This window comes from Pelophylax lessonae, assembly GCF_965119305.1.
Source record: "Pelophylax lessonae genome assembly, chromosome: 9".
NCBI lineage: Eukaryota > Metazoa > Chordata > Amphibia > Anura > Ranidae > Pelophylax > Pelophylax lessonae.
In genome coordinates this window covers 230,518,038-230,544,791 of record NC_138776.1, presented here as the reverse complement: position 1 = coordinate 230,544,791, position 26,754 = coordinate 230,518,038, and the positions used below count along the sequence as shown (strand labels likewise).

Genomic DNA, 26,754 nt, shown 5'->3' with positions numbered 1-26,754 from the left:
TGTGAAGTAAAAGAAAAGACTGGAAGAAATGAACATTTATATTTCTAACGTATTTATTATTCTTGGTTAGATAAACTGCCCGACAATTCAGAGGACGGTTGATGGATGTTCCCGAAGGAAGAGATGTCAAATTTTAGTGTCGGATTATTCTATTTGAGATAATTGCAACGTTCCATAGAATTTGAATTATATAATGTGAAAATTTCACCAATCACAGTTCTCTGTCTCTAATTCTGCTGAATATCTTCTGGAGATGAAAGGATGGAGGGAAATGTCAGCCAGTCCCTGTAAGGAGATCACATCCTTCCTTCACATTAAATACGATATAAACAAATATAATAACTAAATAAATATATAGCACGTTGTTCCCTCAGCCGGGTCACAATCTTAGGTGAGGAAATCTACAATCAGATCTCCTAAACATCTATATGCCGCACTCACACATTCTTACAATAAAACATCCTCCACAATCTCCCGCCTTACATTGTTACTTTATCTCAAATCACACGTTGGGAAGATCGCGGAGCTTTTATCCCACAACACAATGGAGGAGAGAAGCAAGAGAAACGATACATTGTATCTATTCAATCAGCCCAGCCAAATCTTTGTCTATTTGTATCTATTTCCATCACCAACAGCAGATCGATGTCCATAGATAAAGCCATAAGCTGCCTGATAGGTAAATGACACAAAATATGTACAAAGTATCAGCTACATACAAATCTGATCACAATATCACCTCAGACAGCACACAGTCCTTTATAAAAGTTAGAAATAGAAAAATGTTCCTACGTCATTCCACATGTTTAACACAATTACTAATATCTACACATTTATAGATGAATCATCATTAGCAGATTAAAAACTTAAAGTGTTAGTAATAAAGGAGCTAGGGAATAAAGGCCTCCTCACAGGGTGGTACTGTGAATGCGAGCATAAAAAGGTGCCACATCCCAAATATAATAGTAAATTGATCAGTGAACTCTTATGGACTTTTTAGGCACCAAACTACACAAAATGTTTTAAAAATTATACCTGTTGTTACATTTTGTTCTTAAAACTAGTGATCGACCGTTATAGTTTTTTTTTTTTTTTATTGCCGATACCGATAGTTTGGTCATCGCATATCGGTAAATATCAACCGATATTTTCGTACATTAAAATAAATAAAAAAAAAAAATATATATATATATATATACATATATGTTTTATTATTATTTTTTTTACAGGTACTCTTGTGGAGGGATCTGGGGGTCTAAAAGACCCCAAACCCCTCCTCTGCGCTTGGAAACATTCAAAACGCCACGTTTGGCTGTTTTATATGCTGTAATTTATTAGAATTTTGCGCAGAATGTGGGGAAGTCCCCTCCCCCTCCTTGTAATGGCAGGCTGTCCAATGACTTCATTGGAGAATTGTCTTCTTCTATAAAGGACTGTGTGCTGTCCGAGGTGATATTGTGATCAGATTTTTGTGTAGCTGATACTTTGTACATATTTTGTGTCATTTACCTATCAGGTAGCTTATGGCTTTATCTATGGACATCGATTTGCTGTTGGTGATGGAAATATATACAAATAGACAAAGATTTGGCTGGGCTGATTGAATAGATAAATGTTTCATTTTTCTTGTTTCTCTCCCCCATTGTGTTGTGGGATAAAAGCTCCGCGATCTTCCCAACGTGTGATTTGAGATAAAGTAACAATGTAAGGCGGAGGATGTTTTATTGTAAGAATGTGTGAGTTCGGCATATACATGTTTATTCAGCTCTGCCGCCTTGTGGTGATTCCTGGTAGAACAGTCGGGTGTGTGTGCATTACGAGGCGATGAATAGGGAATGTATAGAGGCAGAAAGTGGAGATAGATCTCCGCAATAAATCTAGAATCAGGATGGGAATAGAAGGAAGGTTCGATCCACTCCCCTCCCAGTCTAGGCGATCTACAGTACTTATCTAAAGATAATTTAAAGAGAAAAGTTTTCTATTTTCTAAAAATTAATTAACTTCCTAAATGACAAAACACATAAAGATCGGAGTAGAGCTCTGCTGTGATGTCTGTGGGTGGCTCTTAGAAGAGCCTTTGTGTGTTGTTGGGGTGATGGATGGGGGAAGGGTATTACTTGGCGCTGGTGTACTTGGTGACGGCCTTGGTGCCCTCGGAGACGGCGTGCTTGGCCAGCTCTCCGGGCAGGAGGAGGCGGACAGCCGTCTGTATCTCCCGGGAGGTGATGGTGGAGCGCTTGTTGTAATGAGCCAGGCGGGAAGCTTCGCCGGCGATGCGCTCGAAGATGTCATTGACGAAGGAGTTCATGATGCTCATGGCCTTGGAGGAGATGCCGGTGTCGGGGTGGACCTGCTTGAGCACCTTGTAGACGTAGATGGCATAACTCTCCTTCCTGCTCTTCCTCCGCTTCTTGCCGTCCTTCTTCTGGCTCTTGGTCACGGCTTTCTTGGAGCCCTTCTTGGGCGCCGGGGCGGACTTGGCTGGTTCAGGCATGATCAAGGATAAGAATGTTTCCTCCGCTCTGAGAAGAGAAAGTGTACTGGCGCCGCCCTCATGTGCTGCTTATATAGGCGGTCCTATGCAAATGAGCCTCCTCCCTCCTCACTCTTCTATTGGAGGACTCAGCCATGTGATGGGGAGTGACGTCATGCTTTCCTACCTCTTTTACCGATTGGTCTAGATACAAACCTAGAGGTTATTGGCTGGCTTCAAACGTGGCCAATCACAGGGCGAGACGTCATATCATTCAGAGTATAACAGGAAAGGGAGCGGCTCCAGCCATTCACATCTCTTTGAGAACTCCAATATCACAGAATCATGTCTGGCCGCGGTAAACAAGGAGGAAAGGTTCGGGCTAAGGCCAAGACCCGATCGTCCCGGGCTGGTCTGCAGTTCCCAGTCGGTCGTGTTCACCGCCTGCTCAGGAAGGGTAACTATGCCGAGCGGGTCGGGGCCGGAGCTCCCGTCTATCTCGCCGCTGTTCTCGAGTATCTCACCGCTGAAATCCTCGAGCTGGCCGGCAACGCCGCCCGCGACAACAAGAAGACCCGCATCATCCCCCGACACCTCCAGCTCGCCGTCCGCAACGACGAGGAGCTCAACAAGCTGCTCGGGGGCGTCACCATCGCCCAGGGAGGAGTCCTGCCCAACATCCAGGCCGTGCTGCTGCCCAAGAAGACCGAGAGCCACAAGGCCGCCAAGACCAAGTAATCCCCAACTCCTCTTCCTCACCAAACACAAAGGCTCTTCTCAGAGCCACCCACAACTACATACAAAGAGCCTCATACCTCATTCTGTGTCTTATAACAAATCACATCTATCACTCAGTAGGAAAAGTTTTTCATTCCTACAAATACCTCTAAAAAGCAAACAACTTGCTTATTAACCCTTCTAATACCGGGGACTTGTAGTGAGAACATTTCCTACATCTAAAGAGAGCCTTCCACTCATTATTGGAGAATCTCCTAAAGTTCTCATCTCCCTCCAGGAACTCCTCGTCATTCCCCATCCTTTATTCCTGCTGAATGGATTCTACAAATCAGCAATTACCAAACAAAACATCTTCCCAAGGATCTCCAATATCATTCAAGTCAGGATTCTCCTGTAAAGGAAGACAAAACGTTCAGAACTGTGATTGGCTCAAATTTCCCGCAGGAATAGCATGGAAAGTTACAATCCTCCCTGATTGGCTGATCTGACATAAAATCTCCCTTCCGGGGAAAATTCATCAACGGTCAGCCTCTGCTTCCAGGCAGTTTTATAAGCATTGAAATGTTACATTGTTTTAGGGTTTGATTTTACTACAGAATCCTCAGCCATTACTGGCGGATGAAAGGAACGCCCACAGCTCTGATTGGCTCAGATTTTAAATTTGCCCGCCTGAATTGTGGAGAACGTTACAGAGAAATAATCAGCCCTATTATACCGCCAAATCCGACATTTATCCGAGAAATATCAACACTTCATAGTTTTATTTTCACCGCTTAGTGAGGAATGACTACAAATGGAATCTGAAGATGAAAGAAAAGAGAACATATGAAAATGTTTTACATTATTTAAAGTCCTCAGAATCCCCCTCCCCCACACACAACATGAGAGGACTTCTCTCATAGATCTCTACCTTTCTATATGATGGGAAATAAAGGATTGCATGTTTCATTATCAGATCTGTGTAGAACTATATCTCCCCTCTGCCTGATATACAATTTGTACATATAGCAGATGCACAGATTTCTTCTTCCTGTATTACAATCGGAATGTTCACAAAAATTCTATTTCTAGAATCATCTCAGTATTAGTGATCTCCATTCTTTTCATAATGAAATATACATTTTTAGGTTCAGTTCCAGGATAAACTATGATCTATTCTCCTGACTCAGCAATCGGCTCCACCACCCTGAGTGCTGACTGTACAATCTCCTATAGATCTACTGACCGCCCAATAAGATTCCACATATAATATTGTCCTGTTCTAACATCTATTGTTCAATCTGCTTTATGTTTAGCAGAGTGTATGGGCAGCCAGACATCACTCCATTCAATTTCTTACTGAAACAATTAGCGGAAGTTCTTATTGTTACACGATAAATATATAGAAATTACATTTCTGAGTTATGAATCATCATCAGCCCTTTGTGTGAGAAGGTGGGTGGCCCTGAGAAGGACCTTTGTTGGGGTGAAGTGGGGTAAGCGGTGGGTGTCAGGGTTTAGCCTCCGAATCCGTAGAGAGTGCGGCCCTGGCGTTTTAGGGCATAGACGACATCCATGGCGGTGACGGTCTTCCTCTTGGCGTGCTCGGTGTAGGTGACGGCATCGCGGATGACATTCTCCAGGAAGACTTTGAGCACTCCGCGGGTCTCCTCATAGATGAGTCCGGAGATGCGCTTGACACCCCCTCTGCGGGCCAAACGTCGGATGGCGGGTTTGGTGATGCCCTGGATGTTGTCCCGGAGCACTTTCCTGTGGCGCTTAGCGCCTCCTTTCCCCAGACCCTTTCCTCCTTTACCGCGCCCAGACATGATGATTCTCTGCTACAAAGACAGACTGAGATCAGCTGTCTGCCCGCCCTCCTTATATACAGCCTGAGCGGACCAGATGGAAACCTTCCTGCGAAAGAGGCGGAGTCACACCATTCATACAAAATAAAGATAATCTTATTCATTTATAAGGCTCCTAATCATTATATTATATTCAGATACATTAATGTTGCATTACATACACAGCAATACATTTCCAGAAGATTCATGTATTCCTTCTTCTCATTTATTTTCGATTTATTCCTGGAGATTACACGAACAGGAAACTTAACACTTTATTACCAGAAACAAAGTAACCAGTTTCATGAAATTGTTCATAGTAATTTCATATAATTTAAATTTATAAATATTGTGAAAAGGAAACAAAGACACACATCTTCAGACATTTCACAGGCTGAGCGGACCTGATGGGAGACATGCTGAGAAGGGGGCGGGGTTCAGTCATTTATTACACTGCAGAGAAGTTAATTTATTTAGAAGCTTTTAAATGTTTTACTGAATAGAAACGGGTGTAATTTATCAGAAGCGCAATGTTTCCTTTATTGATCCACTGTACATTTTTTTCTGACATATCATGATGATGATATATATATATATATATATATATATATATATATATATATATATATATATATTTATTTATTTATTTATTTCCCTTACTTAGAAACATTGTCAATATTTTGCTATTTCTATTTACAAAACGGGACCGATAAAATAGAAACATTTGTTTTATTAATTCATTGTACATATGTATCTGGCAGTGTCATTATTACTACATATTTCTACCAACACTTTCACTTTTTTATTCTGGTTTTAATATGAGGGAAATCTGTAACTACTTCATCTCTGAAAGACAGAACACTAATTATCGACCAGTTCCACGATCATATACAGAAGTGTATATGTTAATTTTCTCGGATATATGTCTCATCTGATGATCTCAGTGTCGGATTTGGCGGTACAATAGAGCTGATTATTTCTCTGTAACGTTCTTCACAATTCAGGCGGCAAATTCAAAACAGAGCAATATAAAATCTGAGCCAATCAGAGATGTGGGCGTTTCCTTCTTTAGCCAGTAATGTCTTTCTTATAAGGATTTCAAAGAAATGTATTCTGAGATCTTTCTCCGTTTCCCCCCCAGAAAATACTTGTTCAGTAGACTTTTCTTTGATCTCTATAGGAAACATTCTCTAGCAGGGCGGATTCTGTATTGTGAAGTAAAAGAAAAAAGACTGGAAGAAATGTGACATTTATATTTCTAACGTATTTATTATTCATGGTTAGATAAACTGCCCGACAATTCAGAGGACGGTTGATCGATGTTCCCGGAGGAAGAGATATGAGATTTTAGTGTGGGATTATTCTATCTGAGATAATTGGAACGTTCCATAGAATTCCGGCGGGAAATATGAGTTATAAAATGCGAACATTGCACCAATCACAGTTCTGGGCGTTTTCTTCCGATAATAAAATGTATTTTTCCTTCCAAGGAGTGTGAAGGGGGATCTGAGATCTGTGTTCCTTTTCAGATGGGGGATGTTTGTTTGGTATTTAATATTCAATGATCTCTAATGCTGTTGAATATCTTCTGGAGATCAAAGGATGGAGGAAAATGACAGCCAGTCCCTGTAAGGAGACCACATCCTTCCTTCACACATAAATACGATATAAACAAATATAAATAAATAAATAAATATATAGCACGTTGTTCCCTCACCCGGATCACAATAGGAAACCTACAATCAGATCTCCTAAACATCTATATGCCGCACTCACACATTCTTACAATAAAACATCATCCACAATCTCCCGCCTTACATTGTTACTTTATCTCAAATCACACGTTGGGAAGATCACGGAGCTTTTATCCCACAACACAATGGGGGAGAGAAGCAAGAAAAACTAAACATTATATCTTTGTCTATTGGTATCTATTTCCATCATCAACAGCAGATCGATGTCCATAGATAAAGGCATAAACTGCCTGATAGGTAAATGACACAAAATATGTACAAAGTATCAGCTACATACAAATCTGATCACAATATCACCTCGGACAGCACACAGTCCTTTATAGAAGTTAGAAGTAGGAAATTGTCCAATAAAGTCATTTGACATGTTTACTAACATCTACATATCTGCATCTACATGCATTTCTTGTTTTGGATAAAATGTCACTTCTCCTGCAGTGAGATAGTCTTGCGGTCTCACTACTGCTTTATTTTTCTCTTGTTATTTTGAATTACCTTTTTATTCACAATAAAATATATTGAGGAGAAAAAAAAGGCCTGCATTCTTGCTTATAAGAAAAAACTGACCTGATGGAAGACTGATGGAAGGGGCGGGGTCACAGCCATTCAATGATCTGCAGAGAATTTAATTTACTTAGACACATTGTTAAAATGTTTCCGATTTCTATTTACAAATAAGAGACTGAAATGAAACAACTGTGTTTATTGATTCGTTGTATATATATTTATCTGGCAGTGTCATGATTACTACAGATTTCTACCAGCCCTTTCACTTTTTGTTTATTTTAGGATGTAGGGGGGAATCCGTAACGGCTACATGTCATGTCTGAAAGATGAAACATTAATTATCGGTCAGTTCCCCGATCATATACAGATCTGATAATGAAACATGTAATACTTTATTTCCCATCATATAGAAAGGTAGAGATCTATGAGAGGAGTCATCTCACTATCATGTTCTGTATGTAGCAGTGGAAGGGGGGGGGGGGGGGGGTTCTGCATTCTGAGATCATATGGAAATGCTTTACACTATTCAATAATCTTCCAATTTTATTTCTGTTTATTCCGTACTAATCAATTAATCTGCCTGAAAATAAAGTGTTACAGATATTTATTGGATACATATCTCATCTGATTATCTCAGTTCTCAGTGTGGGATTTGGTGTTATAATGGGACTGGTTATTTGTCTGTAACGTTTTTCACAATTCAAGCGGGAAGATTTGAAAATGGCTAATTCAGATCTGAGCCAATCAGAACTGTGAGCGGTTTCATTATCAGCCTTCATTGGTCAGCGATGTCTTTATGAGGAATCCAAAGAATTGTATTCGGAGATTTTTCTCGGTTTTCAGCCCAGAAAAGATTTGTTCCATAGACTTTTTATAGATCTCTATAACAAACTATCTCTATAACAGAGCAAATTCTGTATTCTGATGTGCAAAATCAAACCTTAAAACAGAACAATAATATTTCAACATATATATTTCCTGGAAGTGAAGGGACAGTCCCGGAAAGAGTGATATTTTCTATGAATAATTTTCAGTGTCGGATTAGCCGATCTGAGATGATTGAGCAGATACAATGTTTCACTTTTCTTGCTTCTATCCTCCATTGTGTTGTGGAATAAAAGCTCCTTTTCAAAAAAGTTTTTTTTCAGCAAAAACATGCCCCCCTTCTCCTGGGCACCCAGTTCTTCCATGACATATTTGGGCATTCAACTCACCTCCCAGTCCTGGGCAGCACCCTCAAATCTTCAGAAGTATGAGATGAACCCCAAAAACTTGGAAAGGTGGATCTCACACGTACCAACACAGACTATCCCCCAATTTAACTGATCCCCAAAGGTTTTTGATTAAATAGCGGAATAGAAAATATAATCCAAAAAAGTGTATGTATCTCACACGTACACAACCACACTAGGCCCCAATTACTATTGTTTGTACCCCTAAAAGGCTGGATGAGGAGTAGGGGGAGTATGGAACAGGCAGCACCCTCAAATCTTCAGAAGTATGAGATGAACCCCAAAAACTTGGAAAGGTGGATCTCACACGTACCAACACAGACTATCCCCCAATTTAACTCATCCCAAAAGGTTTTTGATTAAATAGCGGAATAGAAAATATGATCCAAAAAAGTGTATGTATCTCACACGTACACAACCACACTAGGCCCCAATTACTATTGTTTGTACCCCTAAAAGGCTGGATGAGGAGTAGGGGGAGTATGGAACAGGCAGCACCCTCAAATCTTCAGAAGTATGAGATGAACCCCAAAAACTTGGAAAGGTGGATCTCACACGTACCAACACAGACTATCCCCCAATTTAGGGGAAAAAATATATAATAGACAGATAGAGGGAGAGCCGAGACTCAGGAGGATTAGCACAATGTATTTTGGGGTGTCATTTTTGCTATGTGCATACTATGTGTTTGAAATATCTTATAAATCAGGGGTCTTCAAACTATGGCCATCAAGTTGTTTAGGAACTACAATTCCCATCATGCCTAGTCATGTCTGTGAATATCAGAGTTTTACAATGCTTCATGGGACATGTAGTTCCGCAACAGCTGGAGGGCCATCGTTTGAGGATCCCTGTTATAAATGAACAACTTTGTGTAAAAAAAATGCACTTTAATTTTCTTTTCATATTTTCCAAAAACTTGAAAAGAAATTACATGTTCAAAAGACTCATTATGCTTAACAGAATATACGTTTGGGTGTTTACTTTGCTAAATGGGGTAATTTTGTGGGCGTTTCATTTGCACTGGTGCTCAAGGGCCTTCTTTTTTTTTTAAACATAAATTTTTATTGAAAGTTTTTCAGATAATACAGTAATAACAAAGTATAGGGTAAGGCCGTGATTACATAAACAGAAGCATTAACATCAGCTTCAAATGTGCAAATACAGGAAAAATTGTCAATGAGCAAAAAAAGGCATGTTGAGAGCCCCTAACATAGGGAACCCCCAACCATAATTGCATTATAGGCATACCAGTAAGAGTAGTACCTCAATAAACCATGGGCGAGGGCGGACCTAGAACCCGAACGGAGTGGGAAGATGAAAAGAGGAGTACCTGTCCCCCCCAATGGGAACACACTGTGAACAGGTAGTCCCCAGCGTCGCTTACTGGACAAAGCGGGCTGCCACTACCCGCCCCCTCACTCTGGGGTCCAGGCCGCCAGCGTGTGGTGAGCCCATTACGAAGCAAATGGTGAGCACCATTTACTACTAGCAGACAATTGGAAACCTCAAAACATGCCAGACTTGTTGATTACAATGAGAATCGCCATCGCAGCCTGGAGGGAACTACATAAACACACAAATGTAGGAGATGCCCATTGTAAACAAAGACTACCTATCCGACTACTAGACATCTTGATCCCATGTCTATCTACCCTAAAATGGAAGGACAGTGACATCCACTGGATTGACGACCTCTTTAGCGACATCGACTGAAACCATTTACTTCCCTCACTCAACAATACCAAATCCCTCGTTCGGAACTATAGACTTACACTCGTATCTCCACGTTCCTGACTAAAAACCCACCAGCACCCATCACTATTCCATACCCAGTATACCAGTTCCTCACAACCCCTCCTGGGTCGATAAAAGGCATCACCTTCTTCTATAACATATTCCATGCCAAAAAAAACTTTTCAAAAATGAAATCCCATGATTAAGTGGGAGGGCGACCTCCAACGACCTTTCTCACCACAACAGTGGACCCACACCTTCCGGCACTCGTACGGGGTGTCGAAATGCACCAACCACTGGGAACTGTCGTAGAAAATTCTCTCCCGCTGGTACCTTACACCATATAGGCTGTCTCAATTCTACCCAGCACACTCCCCGCTCTGCTGGCGAGAGTGTGGCCAGGTTGGCAACTTATACCACATCTTGTGGACATGTAAAAACCTTACAAGCTTCTGGAACCAGGTCTTTGGCCTCATCTCCTCTGTAACACAATCGCCCATTAAGCTAAATCCGGCTTTGGCACTCAATACCCTGGCCATCGATCTGCTTCCTAGTAAGGTCAGATGGGTTGTTTCACACATTTTGCTGGCCGCTAGGGCCACCATTACTAGGAGATGGAAAAAAAAAAAGAAGCACCAAACCTATTGGAGGTTGTAGCCTCAGTGACACTCACATTTGAATTTAAGAAATCACTAGCATTACAGTCCCATTCTCTTAGGACACATACCAAACACTGGGAACCATGGATCACTTGGAATGATAAATGAGTGTTAATTGTTTCTGACTATATCTCTCGAATAACAATACCTTGTATTACTTGTTGTTTATGTAAATTTATTTTTTCTGTTGTGTCTTTTGACACCTTGAATGCATTTCTTGTATCTGCTGTTTATAACCAATAAAAATCTGTTTGGAAAAAAAAAAGAAGTAAGTGTCGGCCATAAAAGGCCCCAAAAATTAGCCCACATGGGTTTAACTGACAGCAAAGAACTTAGTATTTGATGGCTAGAGGTACAGTAGGCATTCACAGTATACAGAAGTAAGTGTCGGCCTGTATAGGCTCCAAAAAAATTAGCTCACATGGTTTGAACTGACAGCAAATAACTTAGTATTTGATGGCTAGAGGTACAGTAGGCATGCACAGTATACAGAAGTAAGTGTTGGCCTGTATAGGCTCCAAAAATTAGCTCACATGGGTTTAACTGACAGACCATTGTTAGACCATGTGTCTGTGGTCAGATGTATCTTGGCACCAACACTGTGTGCCAGAGATATATTCACTTGCCGCTGAACATGGCCATACAGCTCTGGAATGCCCTTTTGCGAGAAATATTTCCTGCTTGGGACCTCCCATTGTGTTGTTCCAATGGCCACAAATTTACAAAAGGCCTCCAAGTCCCACAGTTGATATGGCAGTAGTTTGCGGGCTATCAGTTCCGACAAGCCAGCAGTCAAACGTTGGGCAAGAGGGTTATCCGGCATCATTATTTATTTCCACTCCAACATTTGGACCACAGAAGCCTGCCTTTTTCCAGAACAACGTGATGACGGCATCATGGAAGGGGGAGTGGAGGGCAAATGTGAGGAGAGATGAGAAGGAGAAGGGGCTGGACGATGAGAGCCTGGAGTGTTGCTTTGTGGGTTCTGATGGTGTTGCTCCCACTGGGCTCGGTTATGGGAGTTCAGGTGCCTTCTTAAGGCGGTGGTCCCTAGGTGAGTGTTGGGCTTACCGCGACTTATGCATGGACTGCAAAGGCTGCAGATGACAACACTGTTGTCAGCAACGGACACATTAAAAAAAACCCACACTGCGGAGCCATGTGCCGGCGTCCTGCTAATGCCAGATGTGACTGTACATGGTTGATGGCTCACTCCTGATACATTTGCAGTCTGCTTTCTACCTCTTGTGCAATGCAAATTCTGCCTGCCTCTCCTCCCTATCTGCCGGCCCGTCTCCCCCTCTGAACTCCCTTCCTCTTTCTCTCTTGTGGACTCCCACGTGATGTCCATAGGCTCGTCATCATCCACGTCACCTTCCCCACTACTAACATTCAAGATCTCTGAGTAGGCAGCAACAGCGGGGACCAACCTCCTTGGGCTGATCTGGGTACTGTCGTCAGACTGCTGAGTGGTGGCTGTTGCTACCTCCTCTTCCTGATCCAATGCCAACAATGGCTGTGCATCGCAAACGTCTTGTGATGGATTGGAAAATAATTCCAGTGACTCAAGTGGAGGGTATGTGGTGGTGGTGTCTTTGGGGGTGCACACAGCAGAGCGTGAAGAGGGTGCAGATAGAGAGGATGAGGAGGGTGCAGAAGAGGAAGGCTGAGTGACCCACTCAACCAAGTCTGGTGCGTCCTTTGCCGTAATTGCACGCGCCTTTTGAAACTTCACAGTTAGGCTCCGGGCTATTGCTCCTGCCCTACCACTACCACCCCTGCGTACATCTCTGTCTCTTCCTCTGCCTGTCATGTTTTTTAATTACCCTGTGACAAAAGTCTCTAGAGAATTGCATTATATCTGGAAAAAGGTAGATAACACCCCACTTCAATATGTGGTATTGGGGTATCTATCACACCAGTTCTACAAATAATTGGCCAGTAACTGTTGTCACTTTGTGTAGCACAGTCAACACAGCAAGAGAGGACAATTTTTTGCAGGACTAAAGTACACTCTTAGAAAAGTATACTGTTAAAAAACACCCCACTTCAATATGTGGTATTGTGGGGCCACTGGTCTATCACACCAGTTGTTGAAAAAAATGGCCAGGGAGTTTATCGCTGTGTGTATCAGACTTAACTCAGCAAAAGAGGCAATATTGTTGCAGGACACAAATGCACTTGTAAAAGTATACTCAGATAACACCCCACTTCAATATGTGGTATTGGGGGGGCACTGGTCTATCACACCAGTTCTACAAATAATTGGCTAGGGAGTTTGTCACTGTGTGTAGTATTGCTGCAGCAATGCTCAGTCAGCACACCTGTCACAATGCTGCACAGTGCACAATACTACTACTAATCCACTATAATATGCTTTCTACAAAGTATATTATACTGTAGATTAACCCCCTCCCCCACCCCCTTTTTAGTGCACTGCACAGCAATACCAAAAAAATTGCAGCCCTTTAAATGACTGTTGTGGACATTAACAGAGCAATTTGTGTCACTGCTGACGATCTCTAACTGCCCCTACAGCACAGACTGGATACCTGCCCCCAATACTAAAGAGACTGTAATAGACCCTATACCGACATTGCAGCACTTTAAATGACTTTTGTGGACATTAACAGAGCGATTTGTGTCACTGCAGATGACGATCTCTAACTGCCCCTACAGCACAGACTGGATAACATGTCCCTATACTGAAGAAAGACTGGACCTATACCGATATACCAGCCCTGAAAAGGACTATTGTGGACATTAACATAGCAATTTGTGTGACTGCAGCCAATCTCTAACTACCCCTAAAGCAACCCCTGGATACCTGTCCCTAACCTGAAAAGAGACTGTAGAAGGCCTATACGGAAATACCAGCCCTGAAAAGGTCTTTTGTGGATCTTCACAGTGCTATATGTGTCTAGCAAACTCTCACTGATGAGCACAGCAGACCTCTCCCTACAGGTCTATTTATAGGGTAGGGGGACTGTCCATGTGCTGAAATGTTTCAATTGGCTGTCCTGTTCCACCTGACGGCTGTGTCATGGGTCAAAGTTCTCCCCAATGTAAACTAATATGGCCGTTGCAAACTACGCCATGTGTTTGCAAATTTGTCGGGTAGCGAACAAGCAAAATTTGCCGTGAACCGACCGCCGGGCGAACCGCAAGGCCATCTCTATTAAGTGGTTAATGTTAGCAGCAATATACTGTTTGAACCAATAATGTGTTAGTTTATAGACAATATATGAGCAGCAAACACCACTTGTTGAAGATTTCATTGCTTGGTGGGTGAACCTTCTCGAAAGGGGCAAACTTGATCTTTGGACACATTTGTGTGTTTGTGTGTGTGTGTGTGTGTGGGGGGGGGGGGGGGTTATTTTTGTATAATTTTCAGGTCATTAATCTCTTTTCTTGTGCTTTTCAGGGGTTTTATTGCTCTAGTTGACTAAATTCAAATGTCCATATTTACTCTGTAACACTTAAAACCCTAACTAAAAAACAAACAAAAAAAAAAAAAAACATAAATTATAATACATTTAAAAAAGAGCACTTTTGAGAGTGCGCATGCGCGGGAGCTCCGACATGGCGCCTTAGTCCGGAGCTCCGCGCCTCCCCGGTCTCCCGAGAGCCCCAGCACCGGCAGCTTCGCGCACTACGCCCCGCGACCGTTACATCTGACTGCCCCTTCCTCCGGCGGACCTTCATTGAATGTCGGCGGGCCGCCGTAGTGAGGTATCCCGCCGTCTTCTCTTCTCCTCACCAGAGCGGGACGCTCTCAAGATGGCGACCGCACCTCACATCTCCTCAGATGTCCGCAGCCAGCCGGAGGTAGGAAACTTTCCCATTGCTCCTATGGACTCCCCGGCACCATCTCCAGACCCCTGGCCATCTCCCTCCACCTCCACTTACTTCCATCAGGCCCCCCTGGCCTCTCCAGCTTCTACGGAGTCACTTATCAGCAGAACTCTGGAACAGGCCCCAGGGATCCCGGGGATGCAATCACCTGAGGCCCTGGCTTTGCCTCATTTACTAGGCCCTAACATGCCTGGTCACTTCCCAGACCTGTCTTTGCTAATGGCTAAGTTCTCAGAGATGCTAGCCTCTGGCCTGGCTCACAATGCCTCACAAATTACTGAATCCATTAAGGCAGAACTCCAGAACCTTGGGTCCAGAATAGATGCGATTGAGAGCACCGTGGATCAAACTGTCGCAAGGGCCAATCAGAACACTGCTAGCATCCAGACTATGCAGGATCAGCTTGACACCGCACTCAGTAAATTGGATGACCTGGAGAACAGGAGTAGACGTTTAAATTTCAGGGTCCGGGGGATCCCCGAAACCATCACGGATATCCCTGTCACTGTCAAAGCTTTTATTAAGGATCTTCTCCCAGACATCCCAGACCATCGCCTCGAGCTTGACCGAGCTCACAGGGCCCTTCAATTGCCCCGCAAAGATGGCCTGCCCAGGGACGTTATTGTCAAAACACATTTTTACGGTGTTAAGGAGGAACTTATGAGAAAGAGCAGGGGTAGAGAGGATTTGTCCATTCAAGGCCACAAGATCCAAATATTTGCAGACCTCTCCCCCTTTACCATTCAACGCCGTAGAGCATTGAAGCCGCTTACATTATCTCTATCTGCTAGGGCACTGAAATACTGGTGGTCCTTCCCGTTCCGTCTGAATTTCCACTTTCAGAACAAGACTTACAGTTTTACCAACTTCCAGGATGGCGAACACATGTTGATGCAAATGGGAATTATCGCTAGGGACCCTGTCCCCACCTCTTCTACCTCCAGGAGAGATTCTGCCAAGCGGCCTCCACCGATCAGCCCTGTCTCCCCGGTATGGAACAAGCAGCAAACAAAGCGCCACCGAGATGTCAAGCCTCCCTGATGCCTGCGGGGACCCTACTACTACTCTTCTTCCAGGCTATTGGAGTTTACTCCTCTCCGCCTGATTTGGGTTCCTCGACGATCCCTGCCTTTACTTTTTGACCCCTTTTTGGGTCCAAGTTTGGACTGTTTTCTACGATTTTTTTTTTTTTTTTTTTTTTTAGCAAACTAACTCTTTATATTTTGGGTCATGATTGGTGTTGACTTTCTGCTACGAAACTGGTAGCCCCTTTTTTTTTTTTTTTTTTTTTTTTTTTTTTTTTAAAGGGACTACTACTCATTACTTTTGAATGTCTTTAATGCTATATTGCTTATGGTTCCCTTCTCCTCCCTCCCACTACCTCTTAACTCTGCCCCTCCCTGTCCTCCCTCCTTCCCCGCCTCCCCCCTGTCCCTTCACCCATCCCTCTTCCCTTATTTTCTTTCACTCCCTATCCGCGGAGTCCTTCCCCACTTGTTTACCCTACTCCCATAATCCTCATGGTGTATGCTGAGCAGTTGATCCCGCATTTTTAATGGCGATATTGTAGTGCCTTGATGTTGCTTTTTTTCTTTTTTATAGGATTGCTGGGCTGGTGCTCTTTGACCGGGGAGGTATCATTGCGCCTCCTCCTGTTGGACGTAAGTTGGTTACCTCTTGCCTCCCACAGGAATGTGCCCTGACTGGCTCAGGGCGCATCCGTACGTCTGATGGGGGACTGTGGGCTTTGCCTGCTGTCGCCTCATCCCGGCGCAAGATCTTGCTCTTGCGTCTTTCTTCTCCTTTCACTGTCCTCCTCACTTTCTTTTTCTCCTTTCACTGGTATTTTTTTCTTTTCAGAGGGTTCCTGCGGTCCGATTGGTTTGCTCACGTCTCTTCTATTCCTGCCGCTCCTGTGCCTGACTTCTCCCAAGGGTTCCATTGGGAATCCACTACTACACTCCCCCCAGCGCATTCCATGACGGAACACCATGACGACTAACGTGAGTACGGTATCTTCTTTGCAGGTGGCATCACACAACACCCAGGGCTTAAATTCACCGGTTAAACGTAGGAAGGCATTCCAACATTATCACTCCCAGGGATTGGGGGTTCTCCTGCTTCAGGAGACTCACTTTCCGGAGTCTTATCAACCTACATATGTCCACCACAAATACCCCTTGTTTTATCTTGCCAATGCCCCCACTAAGCAGAGAGGGGTGGCCATATTCTTTGCTAAATCCCTCTCCTTCTCCCATCTGCACACAATTCGGGACCCCCACGGACGTTTCATTTTAGTTAAAGGTCACATTCAAGGGGAGTTATACACGTTTGTCTCCTATTATGCGCCCAACAGGGGTCAGTCGAAATTCTTCTCCGACATGTTCCTCATCCTGTCTCCTCACCTTGAGGGTCGAGTTCTCATTGGGGGGGATTCCAACTTAGCTCTTGATTGCACCCTTGATAAATCTAACTCCTCTGGTGGTAGGCTTCGCCGCCCCTCCAAGCAGAGTCTTCGAGTAGCTCGAACTCTTCACTCGTTAGGTTTGATTGACATCTGGCGGGAACTTAACCCTTCCTCCCGCGATTATACGCACTTCTCGGCGCCCCATCATACGTTTGCGCGTATAGATCACATATTCATCCCCACAACTGACGTCCCCTCTGCGCAGAAGTCTAAAATTAAGGATATCCCTTGGTCGGACCACTCCATGGTTTTGCTTCGGCTTTCCTGCTCCTTGCCTCCCCGAGGCCCTTCGCCTTGGAGAATCAACGAGTCCATCCTGAGCGACCCCGCTATTTGTTCCCAGGTAGAGGCGGCACTCCGCGACTACTTCACGCTCAATGATATTCCTGATACGTCCCCCTCTACCCTCTGGGGGGCCCATAAGGCGGTTATCAGGGGCTACCTCATTCAACTGGGGGCGAAAATTAAAAAAGAAAGACTGGTCGACATTGCCCGTTTGGAGAAGGAATATGATCATCTCCGTAGAGCCCATAAGAGATCCCCTAACCCTACCTCGTTGGCAGAACTTGATGCGGTTAAGCTATCATTGAACCTAGCCCTGACTTCTAGGGCAGAGAAGGCCCTTAGGTGGCAAAATGCTCGCTCTTATGCTTCCCGGGACAAATTGGGCACGCATTTAGCGCTGAGACTATCCCCCAAATTTCGAGCGATCTCCATGCCTAAGATTAAGTCCCCCTCTGGCGTTCTCTCGAGTAACCCCGATTCCATCATGGACTCCTTCCACTCCTTCTATTCACATCTCTATGCGGCCCCTGCCCCCCACAAGGGGAATGATCCTGAATCGTTCTTGAAAGATGTACCTCTTCCCCGCCTATCAGCTACACATAGATCCCTTATGGAAGCCCCTATTGATGAACAGGAGGTGTTGGATGTTATCAAGAACCTTCGGCCCAATTCTGCCCCAGGCCCTGACGGCTTTTCAAATTCTTATTACAAGACCTTTGTATCGGTCCTATCTCCTTATCTGGTCCGGTTCTTTAATGCCCTCAGGGGCGGAGCTAGCCTTGAAGAAGTTTCTAATAAAGCTTACATTTCGGTTATCCCCAAGCCTGGGAAGGACCCCTCAGAGGTGGGCAATTACAGGCCAATTTCGCTTATTAATAATGATCTCAAGATCCTGACCAAAATTTTCGCTAATCGTTTCTCCAGCTTTATTGCCAAATACATTCATAAGGATCAGGTGGGGTTCATTCCAGGTAGGCAGGGACCTGACCAGGTAAGGAGGGTGATTGATGTCATCTCTCTGTTAAACTCTGGGTGGGATGGTGGCCCTCCCCAACATGGTTTTCTTCTGTCCCTAGATCTACAAAAGGCCTTTGACTCCCTCTCTTGGCCGTTCCTCTTCCGCACTCTAGAATGTTGGGGCTTTGGCCCCTCTTTCCTCACCACTCTTCAGGCCCTTTACTCTCACCCAGTGGCTCAGGTTCGGATGCAGGGTTACTACTCGGCGAACATTCCCATCCGGAGAGGCACGAGACAGGGATGCCCCCTTTCCCCGCTCCTATTTGCGGTGGCTCTTGAATCCTTGGCAACAGCCATCCGCCTTCATCCGGATATTCATGGCATACAATGCGGACCCGCAACCCACAAATGCGCGCTGTTTGCAGACGACATTATGCTTTTTGTCACCTCCCCATTGATCTCTCTCCCCAATATCGTCTCCCTCCTAGATGCCTTTGGGGCAGCCTCAGGTTTACGAGTAAACATGTCCAAATCTCTTGCCCTTAATTTAAACCTCTCCTCTTCCCTTGTGGATCGGCTGAAGGACCACTTCCCTTTCTCCTGGCACTCGGATTCCATCCCCTACCTAGGGGTGTCGTTAACCCCTACTATAGACAAACTCTACCCATCCAATTACCCGCCCATGTTCCGACGACTGAAGCGGGATCTCTCGGATTGGTCTCGCTATCGCATCTCCTGGTTAGGGAAAGTCAATGCTGTTAAAATGACTCTTTTACCGCGTATTCTCTATTTATTCCGATCTCTCCCGATCCCTGTGCGTAAATCCCATGTTCAGAGTTTACAAGGCCACATCTTTAAATTTATCTGGGGACGGAAGGGACATAGAATTAACAAACATACACTTCTACGCTCCAGGAGACAGGGGGGATTGGGTGTCCCGGACCTCTGGAATTACTATCTAGCAGCTCAACTAACACAGTTCTCCGTTATCTACTCCAGGGGTGGAAAGCCCGACTGGTGCCATATAGAACGTCAGGCTGTCCCCCGACACACTATCGATTACTTACTGTGGTGCCCAGCCTCCTCCCGCCCCCCAGTATTATCTCCTACCCTATCACATTCTTTCTCCATTTGTGATCGCATACATAAATCGCATAAAGTGACTTCACATTGGGCTCCACTCACTCACTTATTCCATAACCCGGCCTTCCCTCCTGGGGAAAACATAGGGGCATTTAAATGGTGGACTGACAAAGGCATGTATAGAATCGGACACTTTGTAGATAGCTCTGGTCCTATAACCTTATCACATTGTACTTCCAAGTTGGGGATGCCGCCTGTAGAGAGGTTCCGTCTGACTCAAATTTCACACTTTATTAACTCCATCAAGTCCAAATCTCCTGCTCCCCTTCGGGCATCGCTTTATGAGCAATGGTGTGCCCAAATGACTGATGTTAAGGGGGGTATCTCCCTCATTTACGCACTTCTAAACGACACCCAATATAAACCAGCCTACATGCTCAAATGGGAACAGGACCTCAATATAGACTGGAACCTACCTGACTGGCACGCATGTGTTGGGCGTTCTTTCCGGGGTATTCACAATGTTGGTCTCATGGAAGCTAACCTAAAAGTGCTCATGAGGTGGTATATGGTGCCCGCTAGGCTGGCCACCATCTATCCCTCCATGCAACCCACCTGCTTTCGTGACTGCAACCTGATGGGTACTATTCTACACATTTTTTGGGAATGCCCCAAACTGCGTTCGTTTTGGGGGCGCATTTATAGTATAATAAGGCGAATTACTGGTCTTATAGTACACCCGTCCCCTACGCATGCTCTCCTAGGTCAGCGCATTCCTAATGTTCCCAAACACACTCAGGCCCTCGTTTTCTACATTTTCCTCGGTGCCAAAATGGCGATAGCCAGGCAATGGAAAAAACCTTCTGTTCCGCTCTATTTAGCTAAGCGCAAGATCTCATGGATAATGGCGCAGGAGAAGATGTATAGTATTCTTGATGACTCCAGAACAAAATTTGAACGGATCTGGGAACCCTGGGCGGCCTACGTTCATGTTACCATTTAGCCGAGGTGAGACCGCTGGAGCCCTCTACCCCCTCTTGCTCTCCCTCCTGTTATCTTTTCTCTGTCTTTGCTTTTTGTCAGCTTCCTTTTCTGTCACCTCTACCCTCTTCTTCTTCTTTCTTTTCCTTCTTACTGCTCTCCCATTGGTACTGCTGTACTCATAGTGTTTTGTCGATGACTATACCTGGGGGGGGGGGGGTCTCTGGGTTTGGGCCCAGAGCCCCTGCCAATGACTTAAAATGGGTTTTTGAATTGTTAGAATTTTCTCTTTTACTATTCATATTTACAATTTGGAATACGGGTCCCTTGCTAGGTTGGCTTGGGACTGGGAATTGCATGCCTCTGTCCAGTTCTCCTTTGCAGTTCTCGTGTTTGGGATACCACATGGTTTACTATTAGAGGTTGGGCGCGCCTCCTCCGGGACACAGTTTGCTCCCTTTAGGGGTGTCTCGAGGGTGGCGCCCTACCGTTGTGGGGGTTGCTCCCGTCACCTATTAGCTGGTACCCTCCCTTTTTTTTTTTTTTCTCTTTTCCTTGTCTAGGTTTTCTGGATCGAGGCATGGTCCCATTTGCTCTGAATCACTACTGGATACTATATATTTGAGCTTAGTTTGCTACATACCCACCACACTATGCTGTTCTACCTGTATCCATTAGCCTTTTTAGTGATTCAGTTTTCATTCCTGTACCATTTTTGCATTTGTCTGTACTTGTTATTCTTGAATAAAATTTATTGAAAGAAAAAAAAAAAAAGAGCACTTTTTATTTTTTTATTTTCCCAGCCTTGTTCCCAGAGACTTTAATGACGTTCGTTGTTCAGCTCCGAAGTTATGTGATGTTCGGAAGTTATGGAACGATGGGGGGGTCCAGGATTGGAGATTATATGTAACTTCACCAATAAATGAGCTAAACATTTCAGTGAAACAATTTTCTACTTCTAACTTATATAAAGGACTGTTATCCGAGGTGATATTATTGTAATAAGATTTGTATGTAGCAGATACTTTGTACATATTTTTGTCATTTACATATCAGGCAGCTCATTGATTTAGCTATGTACAATGATCTGTTGCTTATTCATTAAATAGATACAGATAGACAAAGATTTGACTGGGCTGACCGAGTAGATACAATGTTTCGTTTTTCTTGCTTCTATTCCCCATTGTGTTGCGAGTTAAAAGCTCCACGATCTTCCCAAATACAAAGTAACAAATTTATGGCGGGAGATTGTTGAGAATCTGTTATTGTAACAATGTTTGAGTGAGGCATAAAAGTTTAGTAACCTCTGCCACCTTGTGGTCATTCCAGGTACAACACCTCGGTGTGTGCAGTACAAGGAGATGAATAGGAAATGGCTAGAAAGTGGAGATGATCTCCGCAAAAAAATATAGAATATATAGAAATAAATTATTATGACTATTATATATTTATTGAAGCCTCACAAACATGTCACCCACATCTCTGTACACAGAGCCGGACATACGCAGCATTTATTCCTATTCTTAAATAAGGATATATTTTATTAATGTGATAAATTGTATTATTACTGTCAGATGAAGTGCACTCTAAAGGCAAACACTTTGTCTTCTTATCGCACTCAGACTTGTAATACAGGTGAATAGTAATGAGGGGAAATGTGATCACAGGACATCATTCTCTCATCTCTTTTACTTCCAATCTTTTCTATGCTGATCGTCTACTCACCGCTAAACTCCTCCAACCAAAACCATGCACACCTACATAGAGCTCCAATGTCAGAACACATTGTACTCCATATTTCCAGAAATTATTTCCCCAATTTGCTATTAATAGACCACGCCTATGATGGCTCCGAGTTGCTATATTTAAATCTCCCGCCATAATTCTACTGGCCGTTAGGAAGATTCAGCCGCATTATACCGCTAAAGCCGACATTGTAGAAGTTCTATTCATAGATCTGTTCATCTTCCTCCAAAATGACGTCACTTGTGTCGGTTTTCAGCTTTCAAATATTTTCTCCAAAGCTGTAAAATCCTCGAATATTACTGCCACAAGCCCGCCAAGTAAACCCAATCATTTTTTTTTTTTTTTTTTTTTTTTTTTTTTTTTTTAATTACCAAACCCAACGGATCTTCTCAGAGTCACCCACTTCTATCTAAGAAGGAGCCGGACATACATGTGTGGGAGATCTGATTGTATAATTAGACACCGAAAATTGTGATCCGGGTGGGGGGACAATGTGCTATAATGACACCTGTCCGTCCTAACAGCAATTAAGTTTTTTTTTTATATGATTTTAAAGTCTAATATAACACATTGAATTGATGTGAGTTTAGATAAGCAGGTGATCTCCTTGGTGTCCATTGCCCTCCATCCTTTAGATTAGACACATTGTTGGGATATGGGACCCATAATCCAATGATAAGGTGCAGAGAACCGTTTGATGGATCAGTAGATGACAACGGGGTGACATAGTCGGAGCTCAGCACTAACTGCAATACATTTTGCTGTTTTTAAACATATTTGTGATGATCTAATAGAGACAACATTGATTGATTTTCCTTCCACCTATTCTGGAGCTGTTGTAGGGTCAGGAAAATTTGCATTACCCTAATTCTATTTTTCACATTATATGGGGGAGGGGGTGGGACTACAACAATAAATAGAAGACTTTACTTGCACAAGTAATAGAAATGAAGGAAACAGTGAATTGTACAGAAATCCTCTCTTCATCCATTCCCTGTTCATATTTGGCGCTATTCTTCCTTTACTGCGGTTTCCTCGTTCTTCCTTGGAGATTACACAGAAAACATTCATCTGTCACACATCATAACAATTTCATATTTATACAATATTACTGTAAAAAAAAAAAAAAAAAAAAGGCCTGCATTCTTGCTTATAAGAAAAAGCTGACCTGATGGAAGACTGATGGAAGGGGCGGGGTCACAGCCATTCAATACTCTGCAGAGAATTTCACTTACTTAGACACATTGTTAACATTTTTCTGATATCTAGTTACAAAAACTGTGTTTATTGATTATTTGTATATATTTATCTGGCGGTGTTGTGATTACTACAGATTTTTACCAGCCCTTTCACTTTTCCTTTATTTTAGGATGTAGGGGGGAAATCCGTAACGGCTACATGTCATGTCTGAAAAATGAAACATTAATTATCGGCCAGTTCCCCGATCATATACAGATCTGATAATGAAACATGTAATACTTTATTTCCAATCACATAGAAAGGTAGAGATCTATGAGAGAAGTAATCTCACTATCATGTTCTGTATGTAGCAGTGTGTGTGTGTGGGGGGGGGGGGGGGGGGGGGTAGGGATTCTGCATTTTGAACATATGGAAATGTTTTACATTATTCAATAATCTTTCATTTCTATTTCTGTTTATTCCATATTAATCGAATCTGCCTGAAAATAAAGTGTTAAAGATATTTATCGGATAAATATCTCCTCTGATGATCTCAGTGTGGGATTTGGTGTTATAATGGGGTTGATTATTTCTCTGTAACGTTTTCACAATTCAGGCGGGAAATTTGAAAATAGCTATTTCAGATCTGAGCCAATCAGAACTGTGAGCGGTTTCATTATCAGTCTTATTTAGGCAGCGATGTCTTTATGAGGAATCCAAAGAATTTTATTAGGAGATTTATCTCCGTTTTCAGCCTAGAAAATATTTGTTCCGTAGACTTCTCATAGTTCTCTATAACAAACATCCAATAACAGAGCAACTTCTGTATTCTGATGTGCAAAATCAAACCTTAAAACAGAACAATAATATTTCTACATATATATTTCCTGGAATTGAAGGGACTGTCCGGGAAAGAGTGATATTTTCTATGAATAATTGTCAGTGTCGGATTAGCCGATCTGAGATGACTGAGCAGATATAATGTTTCACTTTTCTTGCTTCTATCCCCCATTGTGTTGCGGAATAAAAGCTCCAGGATCTTCCCAGATAAAGGAACAATGTAAGGCGGGAGATTGCGGAGAATCTCTCATTGTAACAATGCAGCAGAGGCGATTAGAGCAGTTGGGTGTGTGCAGTACAAGGCGAGGAATAGGAAATGTATAGAGCCAGAAAGGGGAGACGATCTCCGCAATAAAGAAGGATGAGATTAGAAGGAAGGTTTTATTCATTCCCCTTCCAGTCTGACCGACCTACTTCTCATCTCAAGATTATTAATGATGCCATTTTGAGTTCATTTTAAATTATCCGAAGAGCTAAAACTTGTAAAAGTAATAAATTGTACGATACATAAAAATTGTATGACAGCTCGGTTGTGTAGTATGTGGGTGGCTCTTAGAAGAGCCTTTGTGTGTTGTTGGGGTGATGGGTGGGGGAGGGGTATTACTTGGCGCTGGTGTACTTGGTGACAGCCTTGGTGCCCTCGGAGACGGCGTGCTTGGCCAGCTCTCCGGGCAGGAGGAGGCGGACAGCGGTCTGTATCTCCCGGGAGGTGATGGTGGAGCGCTTGTTGTAATGAGCCAGGCGGGAAGCTTCGCCGGCGATGCGCTCGAAGATGTCATTGACGAAGGAGTTCATGATGCTCATGGCCTTGGAGGAGATGCCGGTGTCGGGGTGGACCTGCTTGAGCACCTTGTAGACGTAGATGGCATAACTCTCCTTCCTGCTCTTCCTCCGCTTCTTGCCGTCCTTCTTCTGGCTCTTGGTCACGGCTTTCTTGGAGCCCTTCTTGGGCGCCGGGGCGGACTTGGCTGGTTCAGGCATGATAAGGGATAAGAATGTTTTCTCCGCTCTGAGAAGATAAAGTGTACTGGCGCCGCCCTCATGTGCTGCTTATATAGGCTGTCCTATGCAAATGAGCTTCCTTCCTCCTCACTCTTCTATTGGAAGACATGGTCATGTGATGGGGAGTGACGTCATGCTTTCCTTCCTCGTTTACCGATTGGTCTAGATGCAAACCTAGAGAGCATTGGCTGGCTTCAAACGTGGCCAATCATAGAGCGAGACGTCATATCATTCAAAGTATAACAGGAAAGGGAGCGGCTGCAGCCATTCATATCTCTTTGAGAACTCCAATATCACAGAGACATGTCTGGCCGCGGCAAACAAGGAGGAAAGGTTCGGGCTAAGGCCAAGACCCGATCATCCCGGGCTGGTCTGCAGTTCCCAGTCGGTCGTGTTCACCGTCTGCTCAGGAAGGGTAACTATGCCGAGCGGGTTGGGGCCGGAGCTCCCGTTTATCTGGCCGCCGTCCTCGAGTATCTCACCGCTGAGATCCTCGAGCTGGCCGGTAACGCCGCCCGCGACAACAAGAAGACCCGCATCATCCCCCGACACCTCCAGCTGGCAGTCCGCAACGACGAGGAGCTCAACAAGCTGCTCGGGGGCGTCACCATCGCCCAGGGAGGAGTCCTACCCAACATCCAGGCCGTGCTGCTGCCCAAGAAGACCGAGAGCCACAAGGCCGCCAAGACCAAGTAATCCCCACCGGTTCATCCACGTCACCCAACACAACGGCTCTTTTCAGAGCCACCCACCCATCCATACATAGAGCTGCATACATCTACATTGTTATTCGGAGATCTAATTGTAACAATGAAAGATTGCATTTATTTTCCAGGTAGGAAATAAAATACTTACTATGACTAGAAGGTGTGATTCCCCATGGGGGGGAACAATGTCTTAGGATGACACGTGGCAGTAATAAGAAATGATGATAGATGTTTATATTGGAACGCTTTCAGTGTCCCTTTTTATAGAGCAATGTCCTCTCATTACAGGGACTCCTCTTCATTCTCCTCCATCCTTTACTTCAAATCATTCTAGAAATAACAATCCCCCCCCCCCCCTCCTTCACTCTCACCGCAACACAAATATACATTGTCATGTCATCTCTCATGGAATCTCACAGTTCTGATTGCTGCAATCTTCATGTTTCCCGCCACAATTCTCTTTACACTTCCCATCTACCATCACGATAATCATACAGCAGCTTCTATTGTGGAACATTCATCAACGGTCCCTTTATTTCACAACGATAATCCATACATTGATAAACGTCCGTTTTGTTGTTTGATACTTCAGAGTCCGCCCTGCTGTAGAGATGATTAGAAAGTCACTGAACACGTGACCTCTACTCTGAGAAAGGAGAGGGAGCGCACACTTTCTTTGTACTCATAGGAAAGACATTAGTGGCTGGCTGTGGGATCTCCCACAACTCT

At 43.9% G+C, this 26,754-nt stretch overlaps 5 protein-coding genes across 5 annotated transcripts; 2 read left to right on the top strand and 3 right to left on the bottom strand.

Annotated features, from left to right (window-relative positions):
• Positions 1 to 2,113: 2,113 nt before the first annotated feature.
• On the bottom strand, positions 2,114 to 2,494 carry LOC309564673 (histone H2B 1.1; the record flags this gene model as incomplete). The annotated part of the gene is made up of 1 exon (XM_082269338.1): positions 2,114 to 2,494. The coding sequence occupies one exon, from the start codon at positions 2,492 to 2,494 to the stop codon at positions 2,114 to 2,116; it is 381 nt and encodes a 126-aa protein (XP_082125464.1).
• Positions 2,495 to 2,818: 324 nt separating this feature from the next.
• On the top strand, positions 2,819 to 3,211 carry LOC309564665 (histone H2A type 1-like; the record flags this gene model as incomplete). Its single annotated transcript, XM_082269330.1, has 1 exon — positions 2,819 to 3,211. One exon carries the CDS (start codon positions 2,819 to 2,821, stop codon positions 3,209 to 3,211), a length of 393 nt encoding a protein of 130 aa, XP_082125456.1.
• A 1,496-nt stretch (positions 3,212 to 4,707) lies between these two features.
• Positions 4,708 to 5,019, bottom strand: LOC309564682 (histone H4; the record flags this gene model as incomplete). Its single annotated transcript, XM_082269347.1, has 1 exon — positions 4,708 to 5,019. One exon carries the CDS (start codon positions 5,017 to 5,019, stop codon positions 4,708 to 4,710), a length of 312 nt encoding a protein of 103 aa, XP_082125473.1.
• Positions 5,020 to 24,916: 19,897 nt separating this feature from the next.
• On the bottom strand, positions 24,917 to 25,297 carry LOC309564675 (histone H2B 1.1; the record flags this gene model as incomplete). The annotated part of the gene is made up of 1 exon (XM_082269340.1): positions 24,917 to 25,297. One exon carries the CDS (start codon positions 25,295 to 25,297, stop codon positions 24,917 to 24,919), a length of 381 nt encoding a protein of 126 aa, XP_082125466.1.
• Positions 25,298 to 25,621: 324 nt separating this feature from the next.
• On the top strand, positions 25,622 to 26,014 carry LOC309564664 (histone H2A type 1-like; the record flags this gene model as incomplete). Its single annotated transcript, XM_082269329.1, has 1 exon — positions 25,622 to 26,014. One exon carries the CDS (start codon positions 25,622 to 25,624, stop codon positions 26,012 to 26,014), a length of 393 nt encoding a protein of 130 aa, XP_082125455.1.
• Between the last annotated feature and the right edge of the window lie 740 nt (positions 26,015 to 26,754).